The following is a 24,484-nucleotide window of genomic DNA, read 5'->3' on the forward strand; positions in this document are numbered from 1 at the left end:
TCCGTCAGCCGCACGGTACTCTCATGAAAGCGAACTTGCTTCCGTTCATTATTTATGTAATTCCACTCGAGCCGTTCTGTCGGCATTAATACGGGATTGCACAATGACCGCGCGTAATTAAAGCCGTGAATAGGGGCTCCGTGAAAAGGGTGACGCAATAACCGTAGGCTCGCTACCGAATTGTCTTTTTTTTTCTCTCGTTCCGTTTCACGGTACGAAGAGAATTAATGCTCTCTAGGCCGCGATAATGACTCGATAGTTTCTACTGCCTCGTTATCTGACGCTGAAGAACTCTCGTTGGGCTTCGAATCCCAAGAAACAGGTTTTGCACTCCAAATTAATTCTTTTGTTTTTTAAAAGTTTTTTTTTACAAATTACTCAAACTTGTGACCACAGTCTAGAGATGTAATTCGGGGATATTTGGATCGTACACGGAACCTCATGTATATTCGGCGTGAGTCACGCGGGCAACGAAGCATGGAACCCCATAGGACGCCGGTTAGATATTCCGGGTGTCGAACCTTTGCTAGCAAGGCCGATGGAAATCGATGGTTTCGGTAAACTGATGGAGAGAGTCGAGACAGGACTTGAAATTTCCTGGTGTAATCCTGCGATCTCTGAGGTAAAAATCCAATGGAGCTCGCGCAACCTTCGAATTCTAAATTAGCCTTAAAGGAATAATGATTAAATTTCACTTACATCTAGCCTATAGATAAAGTTACTCAACATTGAACGCGATGAGAATTTCTTTTGATATAGAATTACTATACAATTTGATTTTGGTTTACAGAAAATGAATAACACACATATTTATCAGTAGACTGCGGATCTTTATGCATTTATGAAAGATTTAAACAATTCGAGAAGGTTCCAATGTTGTTTCTAATGTAACAAAGTCGCTAAGGGATGGAATCAATTTTCATGTTATTCCTGCTTCCCGCAATCAATGCAAAACATTTTTATCTTGTATGAAGATCCGCAGTCTATTTATTTGACTCTGTTCAGAATCGTCACCACGTTGTCATAGAAAGGGGAGAACATTTTACCGAAATCTCTAGTAAGCACGTAGCGGGTTGAAATTTGAAAGTAAATAGTTCGATTCGATTGTAGACCATTAAATTCCCGCTACAAGTAACGCAGCGTCATGGAAACTTCAAAATTGCTTCGATCTTCTCTGCTCGACTTTCAGTTTGCCCTGCCGAAATAAAGTCGTGCAAACTTCGCCAAGGATTCTTTCGCTTCTCCAAACAGACCTGTAAGAACTTCGCGGACTTTCGAGGAAGATTGTACACTCTGCCAACGAGATTCGAAGTTTCTACGAAATCTGGAGTCGAAGATCGTTGGACGCAGAAGTGTATGGAGACAGTTATGCAACGCGTCGCGACGCTGGCAACCGGAAATTGTTGTTCGCCTTCGACTGGCATACTGCTATGTATCAACGAATTACGTTGGCCCGAGGTAACAACAGAGTTTCTCGCGGGTCGTTCGGCAACATTTTACGACGTGGTTTCCCTGCAACACGTTCAATTAGAGATTAACGTGATTGCAGGTAGCCGATGCGCTTGGCATCCGCGATATACTAATACCAGTCGGTTCATTATGACAGTGTTTCGCTAATGGGACGGAGTTCCGGCGGAAAATTGAATTTAATTCATGCTGTTCGACGCTTAATAGCTGCGTTCGCGTTGCGTAATTTCGACCCGCGGCAAATGATACGATGTTACAGTTTAACGGGTTCCATTAGTACCCGGGAAGATGCTCTATCCATAGACTGCTGTCTGGAAATTACGGGCTAAGAAGTGGATTGTTCAACACGTTCGCCGGAACAGCAACATCTTAGTCGGGTCCACAGTGGCCAGAGTTGATCGCCAAATGTTCACGAGCGGTTCACAAGCTCTTCGCCAAAGAGTAGGAATACAACGAGAGGCGACACTTACAAGGGAGGTTATCCAACAGTAACTAGTGTTCCTGATTTCTCAACATTTTCCACTTCTCGAGGAATGAGAAACAAACAATTATAAAATTTCTCGAGAAACTCTCGAGAAAGAATTCTCGATAAGGAACACAAAGAGTAACACGCCCAAAATGAATTCAAACAAAAAATATTTGACACGTATTTTTTTGTAAGTGCTGACATTCATGCTGACGGGGTGAAAATAGCCCTTGAAGTTGAGGTGATCCATTTTATTAAATACCTCCGAAACTATGAGGTCTATACTGAAATTTCAAAATGCAATTTGTGCGCCTTTGAACGACGAATCTTTCAGTGTAAACCGATTTTTTTAAAAATAATTTGTTTAAAAGATATGTTAATAATTGCACAGGAGTGCGCTTCAAAGTACTTTGACAGCTTAACTAGCTGTGGCTGAAAGTAAAATCAAATAAAAAGCTAAAATATTATAGTTGCGGCGATTTTGTACAATTAGAGACACACTTCTGGCGAGTATTCGAATGCAATAATTTTTGAAACTGTATTCAGAATGTATTAGAAATTGATTGACGCGCCTCTCGGAGACGAAGCGTGTTTCGGCAACCCCTAACTCCTTTCTATTTCTCTTTCAGCTGCTTAATTCCCTGGCGACCGATCTGGACTGCATGCTGAGCGAACTCTGCACGACCCCGAATTCCTACGATCGGTGAGTACTTCTTCTTTCTCTTTGTCCTCTCGAGGTCAAGAGCAAGACTACTCGAGTCGATCGATCCGATCGTCCCGAGTAAATTCACTTTTCATGGCGTTCAGGTACTATAACAAGTCAAACAAATATTTCGGGGCAATAAACATACTTATATCTTCCACTTAGACCACTTTCATAATTAACACTAAATGAATTCCATATAATGTTGAAGTAACAAATTAATTTAGTTTACATCAGTGTCACGTGAAATAACTGCTGAACTCATTTTTTTTTTTAAATATTGACTCAGACCTCAGTTTCATAACTATGGTTACACATGCCACTCTAGATAAAAATCTAGGTGCACGGTAGTGCACCAGCCAAGTTCTCGCACTACCTCTTTTTACACGAAACAACTTAGCCGGTTTTTAAAGGCTTATAACTCGGCACTGGAGGCAGATGGAGAGATGTAATTTCGTACACTTGTTAAATGCTTTCATGTCTCAATATTGACAAAACATTAATCTTCCAACATTAGTAGGTTCCGAGATGTAGGACCTCAAAAATCGGTAAATTTGTCACTGACTGACTGACTGACAGATCATCAAAACCTTTTGGGTACTTCCCATTGACCTACAAGCTTGAAATTTGGTATAGGTCCACCATAACGAACACTCAAAGGAATAATTATCAAAGTTTGAAATTTTACACCTTAAAGGGGTTGATTTTGTTTGTTAATTAGCAAAATTGCTTCATAATTTGTAATAAACGATCGAACCGTTGCGCCGGAAGCATTTAACATTTATTAAAGGGATTGTATTGAAAAAAAAACATTACGAAATAGGTATAAATAGGTAGTAAAACGAACATGCATTCATTAATTTACTTAATGTCCGCCTTAAAGATAAAAAATGTTTAGGATTTAATGAATCAGGGATAAGAGTAATACCTACTTGATAATTGATGAAATTTCAACAAAAATGGATGAAATCCCAACAAAAACTTCCTGTAAACAGGAGCCAAGTTCCTATGGCCGTAAAAAGTTGTGAGATCAAACAAAATACGGCCAAGTTCGTTAGCTTAGAAATACCTTTTGCAATACTGAAAAAAGCGTTTGTAAAAATTAATTTAAAAGAACGCTATTTAATTTTTAAAGAGTTCCATGGAGGTCTAAATTATTCAAACTTGGCCGTTACTTTTTAAACCAATGGCCATAAAAGGTGTTGGGTAGCGGGCAAGTTTAAATAATCTAGCCCTCCATGTACCTCTTTAAAAATTAAATAGCGTTCTTTTAAAGTAATTTTTACAAACGATTTTTTCAGTATTGCAAGAGGTATTTCTAATCTAACGAACTTGGCCGTATTTTGTTTGATCTCACAACTTTTTACGGCCGTAGGAACTTGACTCCTGTTTACAGGATGTTTTTGTTGGGATTTATTTATGTTGGAGTCTTACAGAGTTCTATGTAACACAGTTGTGTAGAAAACGGAGTGCGAGTAACCGAAGGTTAAGGATCGAGATCCGAGCGTGACGGCTAGATCGCAGTCCTTCGAACGGGGTGGACCGTCAAACAAGCATCGTTAGCCACCCCTTTCGCGTGACCATGGCTAAATCACGATTTCCACGTAATTTATGATGGAAATCTTCCCGGACGCCTCGTGGCAGCGCGCACGCGGAATAATTTCCATATCGTAAGGGCTTCCTAGTGATCTATGGGAGACTTCGCCTACAATATCCACGATGGTATATGGGACACCATATAACGGCCGCCTCGTTGGATTAAATGCGCGCCTAACTTTCGACGTTATTGCGAGGCGGCCGCTCGTTCGTTGCGATTTATGCCGCCTTCTTGATTTTATTTTCGCGCCTGGCTGTCTCGAGATTGTTATTAAATCGTTCCGCCGACACCCGTTTCCGGTTCCCCATTTGTTTGAAAATATTGGATGACTCGGACGGAACCAGTTGCGTCGGCGTTCTATTGGACCGTCTCCTTAAACGTGGTTCTAATCGATACTGTCGAATAATTTCCAGATAAATACTTCACTTTCACAACTGGGATGCACATTTTGTTTACTATTATTCATACGTTCCTGTGTTTTAATGGAGTTTCATATTTTCCGTACGTGCGTATAGCCTTTTTTTTTTTAAGTTGCCACTGCAGTAGAAATTTTAAACGACCTCTGTGTACCTCCGAAACGCATTGCCGCCGTTACAACATTAAAATTCGTGCAGTTTTCGCAAAGTTTAACAACTGACATTAATGATTCTGCTACAACTATTTGCAGTCGGTTTTGAAATGTTAACAGGGCTTTGTGGAAGGGAACAATGGCGGACTGGTTCTCTAACAATTTTATCAGAATGTGTCAACTTTACATAAAAATAAAATCAGCAATCTTAAAGTGAACATGATTAAAGATCTTCCGAAGTAGATCAACGTCTAGAATATATCTACATAAGTACGTGACTTCACTGTGATCGTCGCAGCATATGAAAATGAGTCATCTTTCAATCGACTTGATTGGTCATTCGGTTTTCCTTTCGCACGAAACTGAACTCGATCATCAAGAAGAATTCACTGACTCCGCTTCGATTGTCTGGCTGCTGTATCGTCGCGTTTGTGCAGGAATTATTGCGAAACACGTACAAATTAATGAACGGCCTCTAATGACAAAAGTTCCCTGCGGATCGCGTCCCGAAACCTTTCTTAATTCGAATAGTTTCTCGGTGAGAATGTTCACGGAGGGAGAAGCTCGCGCATCAATCTTCATCCGGATCTCCAGAAACCGACCGAGAAGAAAAGAAACGGAATCAAAGAATAAATGTATTATCAAATGAAGGAAGAAGAAAATTCTTCCTAGAATTACAGCCTCTATTCATTTTCTTATTGTCTTGTCGCGGGGTGTAGCCTCCGAAAAAAATTGTTTTAATTATAAATTCTCATACCGAACGGTGTCAATTAGCAAGTAAACAAATTTGTGGAAAAATTCGATATTCGAGCCTGTTTCCCTTAAACAGAGAGCAATAAATACGTAGAAATTAGCATTTCCGCGTACAAACGAGCTAATTCGCGGCATGTGTCTGGGATCAACGCTATAATATTATGCGTAATCGCTTTCGCCTGCCAGCTGACTGTCGTTTCTTGCCGGTTAGAACCATCCTCGCAAGCTGCAAGCGGGCTTCTGATATCTGTGGCCCGTAACGAGCACTTTTTGTCTCTAGCAGCCAGCTCGTTACCGAATTTTCCTTCCTCCTCGTCGAGCTGTCCACGACCACTTCGCGTTGTTCTAGAATTCTACTTCACCTGGCAAAACGAATGCCATCGAACAAGCTAAACATCACCGACATCTAAACGTGACCAATTAAAAAATTATTAGTGTCAAGCTGTATAAAGACCAATGAAATATTTAGAAGAATCACGAAAATAATTTTGAGAATATGATTCTACTGTGATTGGTCCGTGTTTTTCATGAAATCACCTCAGGGATCAGCCCTTTGATCATCTGTGGACGCGTACCAACTAAAATCGCGAACTTCCATCCCCAATGTATCCCTGCATTCCCGTTTCCATCAGACAGCCTCTGAAAACTCGAGAATTTACCCGAACCTCTCCAATAAAAACCAGCAAGAATTTCTATAAATCCGGTGTCACAGAAATAGATCACTGGAGTTCGGTCCAGTAGTCGGAGCCAGGGAACGGTGAAACATTACTCTCACGAAGTCATTCATATTCGAGCGAGTTCGGCGAAGAAAAGTTCCGAGAAATCAAAGGTCCAATTCGGTCTCCTTTCAGCGAAACTGCTTACATAGAATTCGAAGCTCGCGTGGCTCCGTTTCTCTCACGGCTCGGGACCGCGAGAGAGAGAGAGAGAGAGAGAGCGTAATTCCTCTCTGCACGTAGCGAAATTCCGGGACACGGTGGAATTATTTTTTATTGAAGTCCGGGAAAAAATTCCCGGAGAGGCGAGCATGCAGCTGGCAACGCCGGCGAGACGCGCGTGAAAAACGATGTAAAAAGAGGATCAACTCGATACGGAAAAACTCGCGGCCCGATAACGACATGTGCGCGTCGAGTTACGCTCCGAAAAGCTCGTTCGCCGTGTATCGTTCACTGTTGACGCGAATGAAATTTCCATTTTTCTCATCACCCTGCCACCCTGAGTTTCTCACCCCCGTGCCGGAAATGTTCGTCCTGTACGTTCTCTCTCTCTCTCTACCCTTCGTACACCACCGAGGCCACCCTTCTTCTCGCTTCCCTATCAACTGTTTCTCTCCCTTGTATATGAACACGTTACTCCGTTGAATATTTTGTTCCCGAGCGGAGACGGTCGCGTATGACACTTCGGATATTTAGAAGAATTTCCATTTTGATAGATCGGTTCTCGGAGGAACTCCAGAGATATACAATTTTCTTTTTCCATCAGCGCGGTGTCCCGCATTGAGGTATTTGGTATGAAAAGTCGGAAGAAAGACCACTGGTCCACGCGCTCGATCTAGCTGTTCATTTGGTAAAAAAGAAACGTGCCTAAATCGATGTTTATTGAATGTATATTGCTTCCTAAATGTCCATGACATTCGAAAACGATGAAATTAATCAGATTTACTAAAAATTGTGATTAGAACAAGCATTAAAAAATCTACATATTATGAATCCTATTTGCCACTGAAAAATTACCTCTTTTCTTATTGATACCCTGGAGAATCTATTTAATATTATGTGTCCATTTTTGTTGCAAATGAATAGTATTTGTCTATATTTAATATTTATAATTTATTGAGATAACAATGCTCAATAAACTAAAAAGTATCTTCAAAGTTTTCAATCTTTGGTAAAGGATGTCTTTCGAATCCCTCATCGTTCCTCATTGTATCATTGTATCATTGTTCCTCATTGTAATCATGCAAGAATCACATCCCATTCGGTCCCGGTACACAAGTTATTATTGTTTAAAGAGTTGTGTCGCCTGAATTGAGGCCGAACCTCTGGCATGTTGATGATGCACTCGAACAATTAATATTGAAAGATGTTGAAGAAGAAAGTGATGACAATAACGATTTGTCAATATAATATAATATATAATAATATAATGTCAATTGTTGTTGTTTATACAATAAAAATTATATTTTTGTTTTTTTATAATTAATATTATGTTTCTCGCACAGTTTTAAATAAAATATTTTTAATTATGTTTATAAAATCCGTTACTTCAAAAATGATTGATTATTGTGTTTATTTAAAACCTGAACCTGATTTATCAGACACTTCCGATAATCTGAGAAGAAAACGTTTTAAACAAAACTTAATCAACATTCAGCAGTATACAAATTTCAATCCAAAAAATTAGAAAAGAACTTTTCAATGCATAAATAATTAGTCACCTCGAATTTTTAAAAACTAATATGTATTTTTGACTTCATAATATTGTAGCTGATATCAAAACGAATCCAACGACCTAAATTACTATACCTTTAAACTTTCAAATGGTGAAAGGTCTGAAGAATAAGGCTTCATTAAATTAAAGGTTCTTATCATTAAATGATATGAATTTTTACCGCAATGCATTTATTATATCGTTTAATAATGTATCATAATTTCACCCACTGTACGAACAATTTTTATCCAACTTCAATTAAAAATTACTCTAGTTACTCAAATGAAATTTTAATTTTGTTTTACATCGATCGATGCATCTTTGTATTCTTTTTAAAAGTGTATTACGGATCTTCAGTCGAAAATGGATTCGTTTAAAAGGTATGAATTTTGTCCTTAAAGTATTTATGACAAAAATGACCAGGTGCGATTTAAATCGAAAACGAAAATAGTCTGTCGCATCCCGTCCATTTCAGTGGAAATATTAGAAAAACTTGGAAGCCGTGTTTCGACGCGTGATTTCCGATGTCCGGGCCAGATTTTCGGTCCCACGCCACTGTCACTTACAGCCCCTGGAACACGAGCCACACTGTGCAGGGTTGGGAGCTTGGAATTGAAATGAAATTCCATCCCCAGGCCGCAGTCCCGCGGTTGAATTATCATCGGTTGGTAATCTTGCTAAAAAGTTCGCCCTCCTTGAAATATCGCCATTCTTCTCGATCCTCCTGGGACCATCTTCTTCCTGTTTCTATTTTCTCCGTGTGTTGTCTTCCGTTGGCGTCGTACGTGTCCGAGGCATATGTAGTATAATTGACGCTGCACGGACTAATTTCCACGGCTTGGACACTAATCGAGCCGCATAAGTCATCGTGGATAATTGATTGTCTGAATAGCTCGCGTCTCCTTCGCTCATTACACCCGGGATTAAACGACGGACGATCTCGCGTGCTGCTTTCGACCGTGACGCCGAGCATTTATCTATCGAAAAAGTTGTTGGTTGCTTGATTAATACCATCAACAGTGTTTACTATCCACTGAGTCACTTTCATTTTTATTGGAGCGCAGATAGAGCTTCCGTGGATGAAAGTAATTAATGTTAAAGCATTAATCTAGGAGCTAGATGGATCGGCTTTTTCGTGTTCAGTTTATGTCTGAACGTACAGCAACGTAAACGATTGGAAATGGTGAAAATCAGACAGCAATTTTTGTGACTTCTTTAAACGTTTTAGTAAATTGGAACTAATCCATGCTAAATAAACCTATACATCGAATTTGAGCGTGATTAATTGTACAGTTAATAAAGTGAATCTGTCTATCGCTTTAAATTGCATACTGCCATTTTGACCATAAACGCATAAAATCCGTAGTCTAGTGATGACGATTATAACCGCCACAGCCACTTAAGAAGTTAATAAAATACTGTTATTCGGTGTCAAGTGACTCTCCCCTGCACCGAACGGTCGCATCTCATTATTATCAGTGATAGTTTATCAGTTAACTTGCCAATCGTCAGTGAGTCACTTTCATTTTTACTAGAATGTAGATAGAGCTCCTTCCGAAGACGAAATTGATTAATGTTTCTACATTAAGACTCTTTTTGAGATCAAAGATGTTTCGTCCCTTTCGTGTTCAGTTTATGTCTGGATGTATGCCACAGTGGCTCGCGTCTACACGCAGTTCTGATGAAGTATGACGAATGCAGTATAAAAGGCGCTGGGATAACAAAACGCTGCGTCCAGACGCGCAAAGGAGATCCCACCTTAATAGAATAAAACAGCAAAAGTAATAAAACAGGAGGCAAACAGCAATTTTGTTCCCTTTTTTAAACATTTTAATAAGTTGGAACTATTGCATGTTAAATAAACCTACACATCAGACCATTATTAATTGTACAGTTACAAAATTAGTCCGCCGTCCAAGGGTGAATCTGTCTATCGCTGTAAATTGCATACAGCCATTTTGATCATAAACGCATAAAATGCAGCGATGACGATTATATCCGCCACAGCCAGTTAAGAGGTTAATAAAATACCGGTGTCCGGTGTCAAGTGACTTTCCCCTGCACCGAACAGTCACATCTCATTATTATCAGTGATAATTTATCAGTTAACTTGCCAATCGTCAGTGAGTCACTTTCATTTTTACTAGAGTGCAGATAGACCTCCTTCCGAAGACGAAATTGATTAATGTTTCTACATTAAGTCTCTTTTTGAGATCAACGATGTTTCGTCCCCTTCGTGTTTAGTTTATGTCTGAACGTCCCTTAATCTGTCTATCACTGTAAATTGCATATAGCCATTTTGATCATAAACGCATAGAATGCAGCGATGACGATTATATCCGCCACAGCCAGTTAAGAGGTTAATAAAATACCGGTGTCCGGTGTCAAGTGACTTTCCCCTGCACCGAACAGTCACATCTCATTATTATCAGTGATAGTTTATCAGCTAACTTGCCAATCGATCCGATAACCATCATAGGATCCCATCCTTTCTTACGAGGACGCGTTGAAACCGATCCTCCGCCAGTAAACACTCTTTTTATAGCGTCTGGAAGCCTCTTCCAGATCCCCTTTAACGATTCCGTCCGGTCTAACGCGAATCTAATGCGGCCCCGGGAACATCCCGGCTGTCCGCTCAAGAAACGAATCATTTTTTCTTTTGTTCTTTGCTGTCTGCAGCCTTGATACCGGTGCCCGGTAGCATTAAAACCGGATTTGCCCGGTCCGCGAGATACTGGCCGAGCGGAGTGCTGCTCGGACCGCTGTTTAATGGACGAAAGCTCGTGAAATATTCGTGGATCACGTACCGTCCGAGAAATATGTACGCAGTCGGTCAATAATACACGGTCCTCGGAAAGAGATTCGGTAACTAAGGGTGGGGGAATCTGGAAAATGTCTCTTCAATTATTTGCACGAAGCTACCCCGGCCGGGTTCATCGTCCGCCAACCGTAATTACTCCACTCGAAAAATCGGGAACTGGAATCGCACGATTACACTGCGACTAGTTAACGAGCCTCTCCTACTTGAATTACGATCCGCACCTCGATACTCATGTATGACGGCGATTCCATGTTTTAATATCCACTCGGGATCACTGAGAAACGATGATCGAGAAAATATAGCCGCTCTTAGGGGTTGCAGCGAATAAGAGAACGTTGATGAAGCCCGGGGATCTCCGAACAGGTACCTGCTGGTGAATCTTGATTTGATGGCAATCGATAACTCATAGTTCCGTTTATTTCTCTCATTTCGTTTGTACATATTTATTTTATTTTTCTCGTCTGGGCCGGTTTACACCGACCACGGAACACCGTCTTTGCCAACTGTACTGATTACTATTAGCCTGTTGCATATGGAACGTACAAGGTTTAACGGTAACGTTAAACAACCATAACTTCTTGCTGAATGGAACTTGTCGATTTTATTGCGACACGAATCACGAGGTTCTTGATTGTATCACAGTGGAAATTCAATGTTTCCGTTGAATTGATAAATGTTTCACGGTGCTAATGCACGTACAGGATAATCGAAAATAATTCTACATCAATTTTTCACGGGGAAAAACGTCGAAATGCCGATTTTTATTTTTTTGTACCACAAGATAGGTTTGGCAAAATTCATGGAGAATACTTACATGTGAATGAAATTTGCATTTTTCCAACTTTTCCAATCAGGATTTTCAACGTAAAAATCCGAATTAATTACTGCATAGTGAAAATTCATTTTTTTTTCGATTTTACACCGCAACTACCCTCCCGAGAGACAGGGTGAACATTTTACACGACATATTTTTTCTCGATGCCTTATCGAATGGCTCTTATATCCTACATTCTTTTCCCGCTATTTTTTGGCTATGAAACTCGCTGGCGTCACGCAGGACAGCATGCGTTAGGGGATTAAAGTCTGGCGCACAGTATCCAGAAACCATGATCCCCATTCTCGTCAGCAAATATTCCTTCCGACACTCTCCCCAAGTTCATGAGCATCCATCGGTCCAGCCAGCGCTAGACTCGTCTGGATTCCAATTTATTATCGCGAACCCTTTTTTTCCCGTCCCTCGACGTCTCGTTAATTCAGGCGTCGCTCGTCGGGACTCGCGTTGTCTACATAATCATTAAGATAATCATCCGTGTCGGCCACCACCGTTGAGGGTATCGTAATCGATGTAGACCATAAATTGGATACAGGCGGGGGAGGGGATTGTTCCCTCCCGGCTATACAGCACTGTTTCACCCGGATTCCCCTTTCCCTTTCCGATGTCCTTCGGTCTCACTTACCGATCGATAACGATCATGTTCGATCTTGATAATTGCCGGGTGTGTCGTTAATCATCGTCGGGCCAGGTGCAAGGGAGAATGTCAGGTGCGCTGGCAACGCGTTTCGGACACGTACCATGTACAGGTGACTTATTGGAATCCCGATGACTGTGTTGCGTTATCGGTCGTAAGTCAAATCCCTTATTAATCAATCTGTACCGATGGAGACCAGCCATTCCCATATAACCTCTCTCTCCTCCGCAATTGAAACGATAACTTATCGCAAGACGTGCGCGATTCTTAATTCTTCCTCGCGGCGGACACCTGTGTTTACTGTACTTTATAGTAGAAACTCGGAAACTATTCGTGGTACTCTTAATTCAAGATGATGATCCATAGACACTTCTTTCCTCTTCAACAATTTCAAGAAATTGAAAATCATATATTGCTATCCTTGAATTCTTTCAATTTCTGTACTGTTTTAAAATTCTCCTACCCTAGAGGTTACTTCAATGTCATGTTATTAATAAAACAAATATATATTTGCAAGAAACAAAATATCGATGACCGTCAAAACTCCGGGAAAATAGACCTCGAGAAGAAAATAACATTTTCAAAGCATTCGTCTTGTGATACCATGTAGATAGCATTGAAAACATTTGTTATGTCATCACTAGACTGCGGATTTTATGCATTCATGACAAGAATGAGTAGGTGTAATTTAAAATAGCAAAAATATTAGGAAAATTTAAACATACCATTATATTGTTTTCAACCTACCATAATAGAGAAGAAAGTAAATTTCTATTTCACTCCAGTTTGTTGCGATTCAGTTAAGAAATTTTTGTTTTGCATAACGATTCGCAGTCAAGTCATCACAAATAAATAAAGGAGACATTTAGGTGGACCACCTATATCTTTCTTTCTAAATTAAAATTATGAATGGTGACGGGTGACGATAACGATAACTTGAAGTTTCCAGGTTCGCAATAAAATTGTTCGGGGCCCGACTATTAAAATTTTCTCTCGGAAAACTTTCTTCTGCAGTCATGAAACTCATACCACGAAAGTTGGCCACATCCGAGGGCAAGATCGCGGAAGAATCATTCACCAGGAAAGATAACAGTAAGCTGACCTCCCAGCCCGGTCCCTCGGTCGAATAAAAGGGAATAAAAGAAGATCCCTTGTTAGGCTAGCAGAATCGTGGAAGAAGAAAATCTCGCGACTCAAGCCAGGGCTGGAAATCTATTATCGGTGGAATTAGCGGCGCTTGGGGGCACGTATTTCGGCGACACACCCTTTGTCTATGGCTAACGATACCGGGGGGTGGTCGGGATAAGGGTTGCCGGGCCGTGTACGCGCCGCGTGTAGCTCCCCTCGCAAACATCAGACTCGCGTTAGTCGTCAGAAATCAGGGGGATATCCGGTGGCAGCCGGAGAAACCAACCCAGGGGAATCCCCGCGGTGCTCTCTCTTTCTCGTCTCTCCTCTCCGAGTCTCTTGTATCGAGTTTCCCCGATAATTCGATCGGCGTTCGTTCCGCGTCTGACTCGGCCGACGCACGCTTCGATCGACCGTCTCGGCACGGCTCAGCTCCGTTTCTTCCCGCGGGAGGAGAGAGTATTCATTCGTCCCTGAGTCTGGACCAGACGAATCCCCAGCGACGACGTATAGTGCGGTGACAACGAAGAAAAATAAAAACATCGACTTTCATGTTGGTTTCTGAAAGCTTCATAGATTAGAGCTTCATAGATTAGCTTGATTAGGCTGCGGATTTTATTCGTTTAAGAGAAAAATAATTAGGAGAAGTTTAAAACAGTAGAAATGTTGGAATAACTCGGAGATCGATATGTAATCCTCCATTTCTTAAGATCATTAATTGAAGAAGGGAATTTCTGTACTGACTACTGCGGTATCATGCTTCGATCGTAATTTATTTAAATATTATTCCTAAGTTTAACCCTTAGCACTCGAATGGTGATTCTGAGGCGCCACTAGAAATTGCTGTACCATTATTCGAAATATGGTTTACATTGTTAAATATGGCGGTATCTGATCAATTACTAAACGTTTAAGTATTGTACGAGGTATTATACCAATATCATATCTAGACTGCGGATGTTTATGCAATTTTCAATTTTCGTAGACGAATTTTAAGAAAGTGCAATAAAATAGAATCTTACTTTCCATGGTAGTGGACTTTTTAGATCCGAAATAAATTAAAATCGTATTAAACTGTGTGATGTTCTATATCCTAGCATTTTTTGAAAGTTTTCCATAAAATTTCAAAAATCGTACGGAATTTAATTTTCGAAATAAAATAGCTTCCAGTGCGAATGGTTAATATCCTTCCTAAACATTTTCGCAAAGTAAAACGTAACTTGAAATGACCTTACCTATATCATCCCCTTTCAAGAAAGTACAATATCTTTGGGACACTCTGTATACTTAACACTGAGCACTAAAAACGATGAAAATGTTTTAGCTTACATAAATGACAAGACTCAGTTAGATTTTGTGGAATGTTTACAATAATATATGTTTGGATAAATAATTTTATCGAATCTATTTCCATGTAAGTAACTTGATAATTTCGTAGGTTCGGTGTTAACGCACCATCTATCGTATTCAATTTGATCCGTGCACTGTTGTGTTCGTGGCATTATGCGATATTCCAATGGCTATATTCAGTGTTCGCAGCAGCGTATTCGCAACATGTGACATCTTTGTGCGATTCGTGCGTGAAACAGCAGCACCTGGCGCTGACGTACGCCGGAAATTAACCAGTTGTCAGATTTCTGGGGACAGCAGGACCAGACGAGTCGCGTGGCGTCCCGCATCTGCCTTATGTTCGCCGATGATAATTGCGGATTCCTTACAAGCTTTCGAAACCGCATATTCTTCAATGAGTTCTTCGTACTTTTCGATGCTTCTGTTGAAATTACACATTCGCATTAATTCGCCGCCGGCCAAATATTCGGAACCCTCTTATCAGACGTGCATCACGAAGGAAAACAAAATGGAACACGCTGTTTTCCAGTATTCTGTATTCTTAAAAAAATTACAGGACACTACAAAAATCCATACAAGTCTACGATATGTCTTAAAAATGAATTTCTTCTTTTCTTGTATGTGGTCAGAAATTTCAGTTAATCTTTTTTAACAAAATTGTCACCTTATCCTCTTTAAAAAAGTACTGGAGGTCCTAGATCGAGAACGGATTAATTTAGAAGTTATTAATTTTCCGACTGTGCGTCAGGAAATTCTGTGTTTCACACTGTGCGGCGCGTGGTGGTGCGATGGGACGCCCCGACGATGCCTAAGGTCTTCTTTACTAAGCATCTAAAACTGTCAGTCGCAGACCCTTATGGCTCTCCCATAAATTCCACGGGGACGATCCCCGGAGTCGAAGATTCCGCAAGATGAATACTCGTAGGCGTGGTTACCCGCGCAAATAGATATACCCAGCAGCAGCGCAGGAAGCGGATCGGCAGCAGCCTGTTTCCTAGGGCCGGCAAACGGCAACCTGCACTTCGTGTTGGAACATCAAGCCAACAAGCACGTTCGAGCATGCAGGTTGGCTTGAATCGCTTGAAAGAGGCAGGTCGATCCAATTCAAGCCGTTCAAGTTGTACGGTCCGGAACAAGGCGGAAACCGAGATTAGGAGCAGTGTTGCCAGATCAAGATAGGAAATTCACGACAGGAAAATAAGGATGAATGTGTAATTATTAAATCAATATGTCGACATTCCTCCTGGAACGGTAAAAGTGTGTACGGAGATTTTTCGAACTGTATAAAATAGAAACGGAGACTTGGAAGAAGTCATTAAAAAGTTAGGCGAAAACAATCCTAGGGCTCATTGTGGTTTAGATAGAATTTTAATGTAGAGCAGAGACACGAAGTCGGCTGGGTCTCGGTGGTCGTCGAATTTATTCGAATTCGATGGGCACCGGGTTTGGAATCTGGCCCGAAATCCCGAGTTCCCCTCGTGTCGGTCGCAAAACCAGGGTCAGGTATCCCGGACACCGGCTAGGGGAGTAGGAATTTATGGCATCGGGTCCAGGATCCGCGGCAACCGTTAATGCAGCCGATTCCGGAAAGTGAATCTTGTTGGAATCGCCGATAGGAGTTTGATAACTCGAGCTGTCGCCTCTGAGGATCTCGCTAATATTCGACGCGACGACGCTCTTTTGTCATTTATCTGGCGAAGAGACGGTCCATTAATCTTCTCGCTTCGTTACACCCGGCCGAGGGCGGCGAGAGTTCGCCGGGAATCGCTCGAATGTTAATACTACATTGACTCTGGCCCCGCGGATGATCGATGAACATGCAAATTTACTTGTACCTCGCGTGTTACCGCTGACGGTCGCCGCCGATTTCCTGATTACTTCTATTTACTCGTCACGTCGCGTCGCGTCCGTCCACTTCCAGCTTCCTAATAGCTGGCGGACACCGGTGTTTATTGATATTTGTTGCTTGAATAGAGCCAATTAACCGGCGCAAAGTATTCGACGCGACTCGCTGTCTGTCGCGCACCGACGAATTTGTCCGAAATAGTCAATCGACACTAGCGTGGACCTTGTTTTGTCAACGATGTAAATACTTATTTTTCATTTAACGATACACTATCACGAGATGACGGAGAGAAACAATTTATAATGCGATCTGCATCAAACCACAGAAAACGCCGTCCAGACGCAGGGCCCGCTCTAGCGGTTACGACGCCCCGGGCAAAAAAAACAAATTGCCGCCCCTTTTTAAGCACTAAGCACCGCGCTGAACAAAATTACCTTTTTTTTATAGCAAAATTGTCTGGCAAGGGTAGTCTTTTAGAATATTTAAAACATCATTATTTTTGTCACACTTACAGCCAAAGCCAAAATAGCGCCCCTAAATTTTGGCGCCCCGGGCAAATGCCCGGGTTGTCCCCCCCCCCCCTAGAGCGGGCCCTGCCAGACGCAAAAAAGGGCATATTAATGAAAAATTGCATGTCACACAGTTCTAGCACAATTCGCACAAAATCTAGCATAGAATCAAATGAGAAATAGGCGGAATGACCAACGAGCGAACAATAATAAAGAAGTCGATTCAGTCATTTTCTACGAAAGCGTTTTTCTAATTTCAATAATCGTGAAATATAGAACCGGTGATTCGATCGTGGTAGGTTTAGCGTTAAGAACAGATCACATGAACTGAAAATGTAACAGAGTCAGTTCCGTAAAAATCGTCGGGGTGTCCAATCATAGTCTCCCATGCTCGTGTGGACTTTGCGAAAGGCTGGGAGCTATGGGAAACCTAATTGGGATGATTACACTCTGTCGATCCCACGGCCAGTTTCCTCTGGAAGTTCGAACGCGATTAGCGGAATGCCCTGGTCGATCTAATCCAAAGGGTCGATCTCATCTGGTGGTTCTTTCACCTAGCCACCTTTCGAGATACTACCTCGTCGTACACCCTTCCGAGCAATTTTCTTTTTCTCTTTCGACCAGGGGGATTTCTACCCGCCCTCCAATCAAATGGAAGACCTTTATAGCGCGGAGACATGCGTCGCGGCGTGAAATCGCTCGCGTGCAAGAAAATTCCATGGAACTCGTCTTTCTTCTCCCGTAACGGCACGGAAGAAACGGAAAAATGGCCCTCCGAGGGGAAACATGCGGCGTAAGTGAAAAGATGAAATATCGGCGTTATCGTTTCGCTACGGCTCACGACCCTCCCGCAGCTTTCGGGGACGATAGTGATTAAATACCTGGGTACTTGTCTGGTTACTCGGGAGAAGGGCCAGTAGTAAACCAGTGGAGCAGGGGTGGGGACGGTAGGGGCCCCTCACATGCCTGCTTCTCCCTCCAATGTCTCTCTCGACGGACGAAGCGCGTCCAGCCTCCATGGTAACAGCGGATGCTGGTGGGGGATACTGGGCACTATAGTGGGGACGGTCCCTCAATTGAGACAAAAATGCCCATCCCTGTTGTAGAGCAGAGTAGGGCAATCTCTATATATGTATAAAAATGCAGAGCTGACTCATTCACTCACTCACTGATCAACGCCCTGGCTAAACCCTTCACCTAGAAAGCTGAAATTTTGCACAGAGGTTTCCTTTATGTGATCTATACAAGGGATAAGAAAGGATATTTCGAAATTCAACCCCCAAGGGGGTGAAAAGGGGTTGCAACGTTTGTATGAGGAATATTTTGTTCGTGGTCGGATTTACTTCATACTTGGTCTTTGATATAATTAATCAAACACGTGTTTCGGCATTTTAAAAAATTCAACCCCTAAGGGGGTGAAAAGTGGTTGCAACGTTTGTATGAGGAATGTTTTATTTGCGGTCGGATTTGCTTGAAACTTGGACTTAATGCTCTTTGATATAATTAATCAAACATCTGTTTCGACATTTAAAAAAATTAATCCCCTAAGGGGGTGAAAAGTGGTTTGCAACGTTTGTATGAGGAATATTTTATTTGTGGTCGGATTTGCTTGAAACTTGGACTTAATGCTCTTTGATATAATTAATCAAACATCTGTTTCGACATTTAAAAAAATTAATCCCCTAAGGGGGTGAAAAGGGGTTTTGAAATCTAAGATGGCGGCATGACATACAATTAAAACTTTATAGGGGTGAATGGGGGGTTAAAAGGTTTTATATGGAGAAACAATATCAATTTCCGAGGGCATTAAACGGTTTTCTGTGCGAGCGAAGCCGCGGGCAAAAGCTAGTAATCAACTAATATTTAAAAATGACTATGAGTCTTCTTGAATGTTAGTCACAGCAAAATAGTCATTAGTCAAAACTTTTTGATTAGTTAGTGACAACTAATTAATAATATTAATGTATGTTAATCGCACAATAGTGACTCATGACTAAAGATTGATGACTGATCATCAACTACTACTTCACTAATAAGCAATAGCTAACGATTACTTAGAGCTGTGACTAACTATTTGCCTCTAACTCAACAAAAAGTTTTTACTAATGACTATTTTGCTATGACTAACATTCAAGAAGACTATTAGTCATTTTTTAAATATTATTTGGTTATTGTCCTACTCTGCTGTAGAGGAACGGGGACTACACCTCGCGGCAGAATTATTATAGAAAACATACATGGTGGCCCCTGTATGTTGCAACACATTCAGACAATTTTTATTTTACACGAAGACCCACAGTCTATTACTGCCAGCTAATACCAAAACGTTTTACGTTTTTCTTCGTGAAAATTCGGACTGCCACTCACACGTAAAGATTGAACGTTTCAGACTGCTGATGCGAAAGGAAACACGAGAAACGTTTCCACGTTTTTGCCTCGACGTTTTGCTAATTTTCGACGGTCCTCGAGAATACTTGACAAACTCAGTTGCTCGTGCAGGACTCTCGTGAATCTTTCAACCGTTTCCACTCTCTCTCTTTCTCTCTCTCTCTTTCCTCTCTGCTTTTCCGTCGATTTTCTTTCTGCTACCCGTCCCCGGGAAAACGGGAACGGAATGGTACAAGCGGAAAGAGGCGACTCAATCGATACCGGTCCACCCTTGAATTATGCACGCCGACTTGGCCAACAGGAAACGAACCATTTTCCTTTAAGGTCCCTTCACACGCCGCGCCCTCTTCGAAAACTCGTCGTTTTGCTTCTTACCACTGAAAACTTGAACTCAACTTGAGGGATGTGCCGCTCGTTATTCGACACTTCGAGTTCACAGTGATAAGTTTAATGTTAGGGAACATTTTTTTGATTTGTATTATTTCAGACATTAATTTCTTTTTTACCTGTTTTACTTGAAGTAAGACTAACAATGAGAGGTAAAAAGTTTGTTACTTTATTTGATCGAGCACTGTTTATATTTGCATATAACCTCTTCGAACCAGACAGAATAATAACGGTACCTTTGAATAAAATTACCATTATTATTAATTACCGTGCTCCCAACGGTCAAAGACTGGCGCGGAATCTTAAGTTTCATAGGAGAGGGTTAAAGAATGTCGAAAAGGGTTGAATTAGGAAACGTTAGGTGTCGCGAGCGGATTTCGAGGGTGCTCGCTATCGAAATCAGCGTTTTCGTTCTGTTAGCCATTCAAATCAGGATTTCCATTTAAATGTCCGAAGAACTACGGAGAGGGGCTCCTTAGTCTGTCGGTGGCCCTTCTTCTTCTTCTTCTTCTTCTTGGCGGACGCGCAGCAACGTGATTTTTTGGTTCGTTAGACCCTTTGGTAGCGGGCCGCGGGTAAACTCGATTTACTTTCGGTGAATTTCATTTCTCGCCTACCACGAGGCCCTCCTTGCTCGAACGTAACGCTGCTAATCTTTGCATCCCTAACCGGAAGTCACCGGTTAGAAAAGCGTCGAGCTATTTCCGGCACGAAATTTTGTTAATTTAGGCAACGTTTGAAATGATTGTTCGCGAGATTACAAAACGAGTGAAAACGTTCTGAAATATTTGGCTCACGTCTGACCGAACAAATAACGACAAAATGGCAGAGGCCCGATCATTGCGCCGCGTGTTTGTATTCCCGGCACGATCGCCAGCGTCAAATTACAACTGCAATTTATTTTGTAAATTAGAGGGTGGAATTGACGAAGCGGCCTGCACGTGTGTGATTGATAGTAAACGCACAGATAGTGATTGCAGCGAAACAATAACGAATCGATGCCAACAGTATTGCTAAATGGAGTACAATACATTCTCAAAAAATAAATTAACTTTTATTTGAGCTCCTCGTATGTTTTCCTTGTATATTATAATTACTAGACTGCAGATCTTTATGCAAAATAAAAAATGTCTGGGTCGATTCCGAGACACAGTGGTTACAGAATTTCTTTCTTGTTTTAATTATTTTATTAAACCGAAACTAATACGTTGATGTTCTTAAATTTTGTAAATATGTCCACTGCTTTAAATTGTACGCACCAATTTTTGTTATAAATGGCATCAAATCCGCAGTCTAATAGTTACTGACATGAGATAATCATATTTATACATTTAAGCATATAATTTGTACGACTTCGAGTTCATGGAAGTGTGCAGATTGCACCCGTGATTATGGGTTAAGTAATTAATGCCTTTAATGTATTCCAAATGTATTCCGAACCGTCTGGAATATTTCCATTTGTTCGATAATCGAATCCGGAGAATATTTATTCGACCATCACCATCGGATAGACTGCGATCGCCTCGTTACCTCCGGGAGGACCATCGGCACACGACCCTAATTTGTAATTCAGTAATTTGCACCGAAATCGTCTTCGTCCCGAAACACCTGATACCATCCCCGAAATTCCTCTGTCCCTCGATCCAGTCAGGGTGAGAGAAAAAATGGTCCCTTTCGGGTCGCTCGAAATTTCGTGATTTCAAAGGCGGAAACAAATTGACGAATTTGTCAGCGTTTGCGCCAGCGTTGACGGCAACACAACTCACAGAGGGTCGACGATCGACAATCTGATTCGATCTAGCTACGTGCCGTGGTTGGTCCGGGTCCATTGTCGATTTGCTACGCACAAATAATGCCACTTTCATACGTTCCCGTGGAAAAATTCTCGTTTTATAAAAGAAAGTCGAAAATTGGAATTTCTTCCCTTTTTTATCCACCCTGTATTTGTGTGGCGAGAATGAGAACGAAACACATATAACGAGTAGATAGCGGATTTTATGCATTTATGACAAAAATGAATAAGTGTAACTTAAGACAGTAATAACATTAGAAGAATTTAAAGCACTATCATATTATTTCTAACCTATTAAACATATTAACACTAAACCTACCGACCATCAAAAGTGACTGATGTGTATAGTATTATAAAAATAATATGATTAAATTTATTTATATGTTGTGCGATTTTTACTATAATATATACCGGAGTCAACAAAATATATTCAATAAATTCCCATGAGAACACCTTTACAATTTCAATAATTGTCTTATGAAAATCTAAAATGGGTCATTTGACCTCTCGTGATAGATTTAATGTTAAGAGAGAGAAAATGAATTTCTATTCTGGTCCAGTTTGTTGCAATTCAGGTACAACATTTTTATTTTGCATGAAGATCGGTTGTTTAATAATGAGCGAGAGGCAAAACATACGAAGTGGAGAAGTGGAAAATTTGTCAGTCGTTGATTGAACATCGTTTGCGTTGCATGTAATATATTTTGTTCAACATACGGTTCGTTTATAAACGTTGATAATTCCATCCACTGCTTGGACAGTATTTGCACAGAAATCCGCAGTCTAATAATTATTCAACGCACCGTGTGGAAACACGTTGAAACAAGCGTCGATTAACTAAAATGGTGACGTATCGAAGCAGAATGGTTTCGAAAGGTAGACGGCTGGTTCTCGTTCCATTGTAGGGTCGACGTGCGAGGCAACAGTGGCTCGCGATAATAATTAACAATCGAGAGCGAAGAACGCGAGGCACGTTCGCCGCAAGGAATATTGTTTATCTGTTTCCGGTTGGACGACGGACTGGCTTTCTCGATACGCGATCATTCGCGTCCCGACGTGTCAGTTGTCGAGGCCAGCCATTATTTCGGCGGCCGTCTCTCTCGCAACAGGTGCACGGCTGCAGACGACACTGGTCGGAATTGAATCGAATCGAATCGAATCGAGCCCAGCACGTTCGCCGTTCTCCGTTTCGAGGATGTCAGACTTGACGGGGACGCGGCTATCGGTATTATTGGGTCGTTTCGCGGAACGTTTACTTCGATCTCGCTTTTATTCCTCTCGGTGCAGGCAATTGAAAGTACCCACGGTTCCACCCGACCATTTTCCAAACGGTTAAACAAATTGTTTATTTTTCGCTGCCGTTTATTTTCCCGCGTCAGCACTCTGGAGTAACAAGTCTGCAACCAGAGCTGGCTTGCACAGTCTGCACCGCAAAAACGTGTTGGCGATGGCTCTGCAAAAATTAATAAAATTGAGAATAATGTGCAGTCTAATTTTTTTTTCTGAAGCTCGTTGTTAAAAATATATTTAGAACTTTTAGAACGGCACTTAATGATCTTGAATTACCTTGGAAACGATCGATTATTTTGAAACAGAATTAAAAGCAAATTTGATGTAGTGTTGAGTTTCAATGCAATGATAATATTAACAATAACGATCCAGAAAAGGAACATTACTAATAACTAGACTGCGGATTTTTATGCATTTATGAGGAAATTAGTTGGGTGAAATATAAAACAGTGGAAGATTAGAGAAATCTAAGAAAATTGCTATGATGTTTTCAACGTAACAAATCTATTAAGCGATGAAGTGAATTTCTATTTAACTCCTACTGCCCACAATCGTTGCAAAATATGTCTATTTTGCATAAAGATCCGCAGTCTACTAATAACTATCTCCAAAAACTTGGTAAATATCATTACCATAAAAAAATAAATATACACTTTAAATCTTTTCTTATAAACAAACTTAGAAACTCACAAATGGCGTGAATGTACAAATTCGCAGTTCAGTCGAAGTTACTGAAAACTTGAAACAGAGCAAATGTAATGAAGATGTGCAAAGGAAATGCACAATTTTATTGAAAAAGCTGTTGTTGAATTTTCTCGTGCGTTATCGATGCGTAATCGAGATAGTAAGGTACAGAACATTCGAACATTCTCCGGGCAGCTTTCGCTTTGACGATTGTCGGATTATATCGGTTGCTCAATCGGTCGAAACGTGTTGGCTTAAATAAATTTCGCGTCCCCCCGCGATTCTAATTACGCGACACGCAGCTTTGTCGATTGCGTGGGCGGGCATTCGACGATGACATATTCGATGCGACGTCCGATTAAGCTTCCGATTGACACGAAAATATGACTACTGGACCGTTACGAAATCCTGATGCCATGCATTTTTTAATAGCGGGGTTATCGTGGTCGGCGAACGAATGTCGCTATTATGTTACTTCTTTTCCCTTGGCGCTTGCGAAACGCTCAGATTTGACTTGCAAAATGTCGCAAAGGCTTGACACGCGTAGTCTGATCAAATTTTCACGGGGTCGTGGGTAAAAGTTCACATCTTTAGCAGAATTCATTACGTTTGTTCGATCAGCCTCGTCAGTCAATTCTGAGACTTCAGCAATTCAGTTCAGAATACAGCAACAATCATGTACGATAAAAATATGAAGTCTAATTTGAAAATTCAAGGTTGACCTCTCGGGCCGTTCTCAAGGTAACCTCAAGGTCAACTAAAGAATAGCTCAACGTGTCCCAGAAGAAACCGAACAACTTCTGTCTAAAACAATTATTACTAAATAATGAACAATG

General features: G+C 41.1%; 1 protein-coding gene across 7 annotated transcripts in view; it reads left to right on the top strand.

Moving 5' to 3' along the window:
* The window catches only part of Spri (Src homology 2 domain-containing protein sprint), a 267,117-nt gene that overhangs the window by 119,378 nt on the left and 123,255 nt on the right, over positions 1-24,484 (top strand). For 6 of the 7 annotated variants that reach the window (XM_076426790.1, XM_076426789.1, XM_076426792.1 and 3 more), the window contains one exon: positions 2,563-2,636. In XM_076426790.1, coding sequence (XP_076282905.1) covers positions 2,563-2,636 — 74 coding nt within the window. Of the gene's footprint in view, positions 1-2,562; positions 2,637-24,484 lie in introns of those variants that run through there. The other variant, XM_076426806.1, reaches the window with a different exon arrangement.

This window comes from Lasioglossum baleicum, chromosome 7, assembly GCF_051020765.1.
Source record: "Lasioglossum baleicum chromosome 7, iyLasBale1, whole genome shotgun sequence".
Taxonomy (NCBI): Eukaryota; Metazoa; Arthropoda; class Insecta; order Hymenoptera; family Halictidae; genus Lasioglossum; species Lasioglossum baleicum.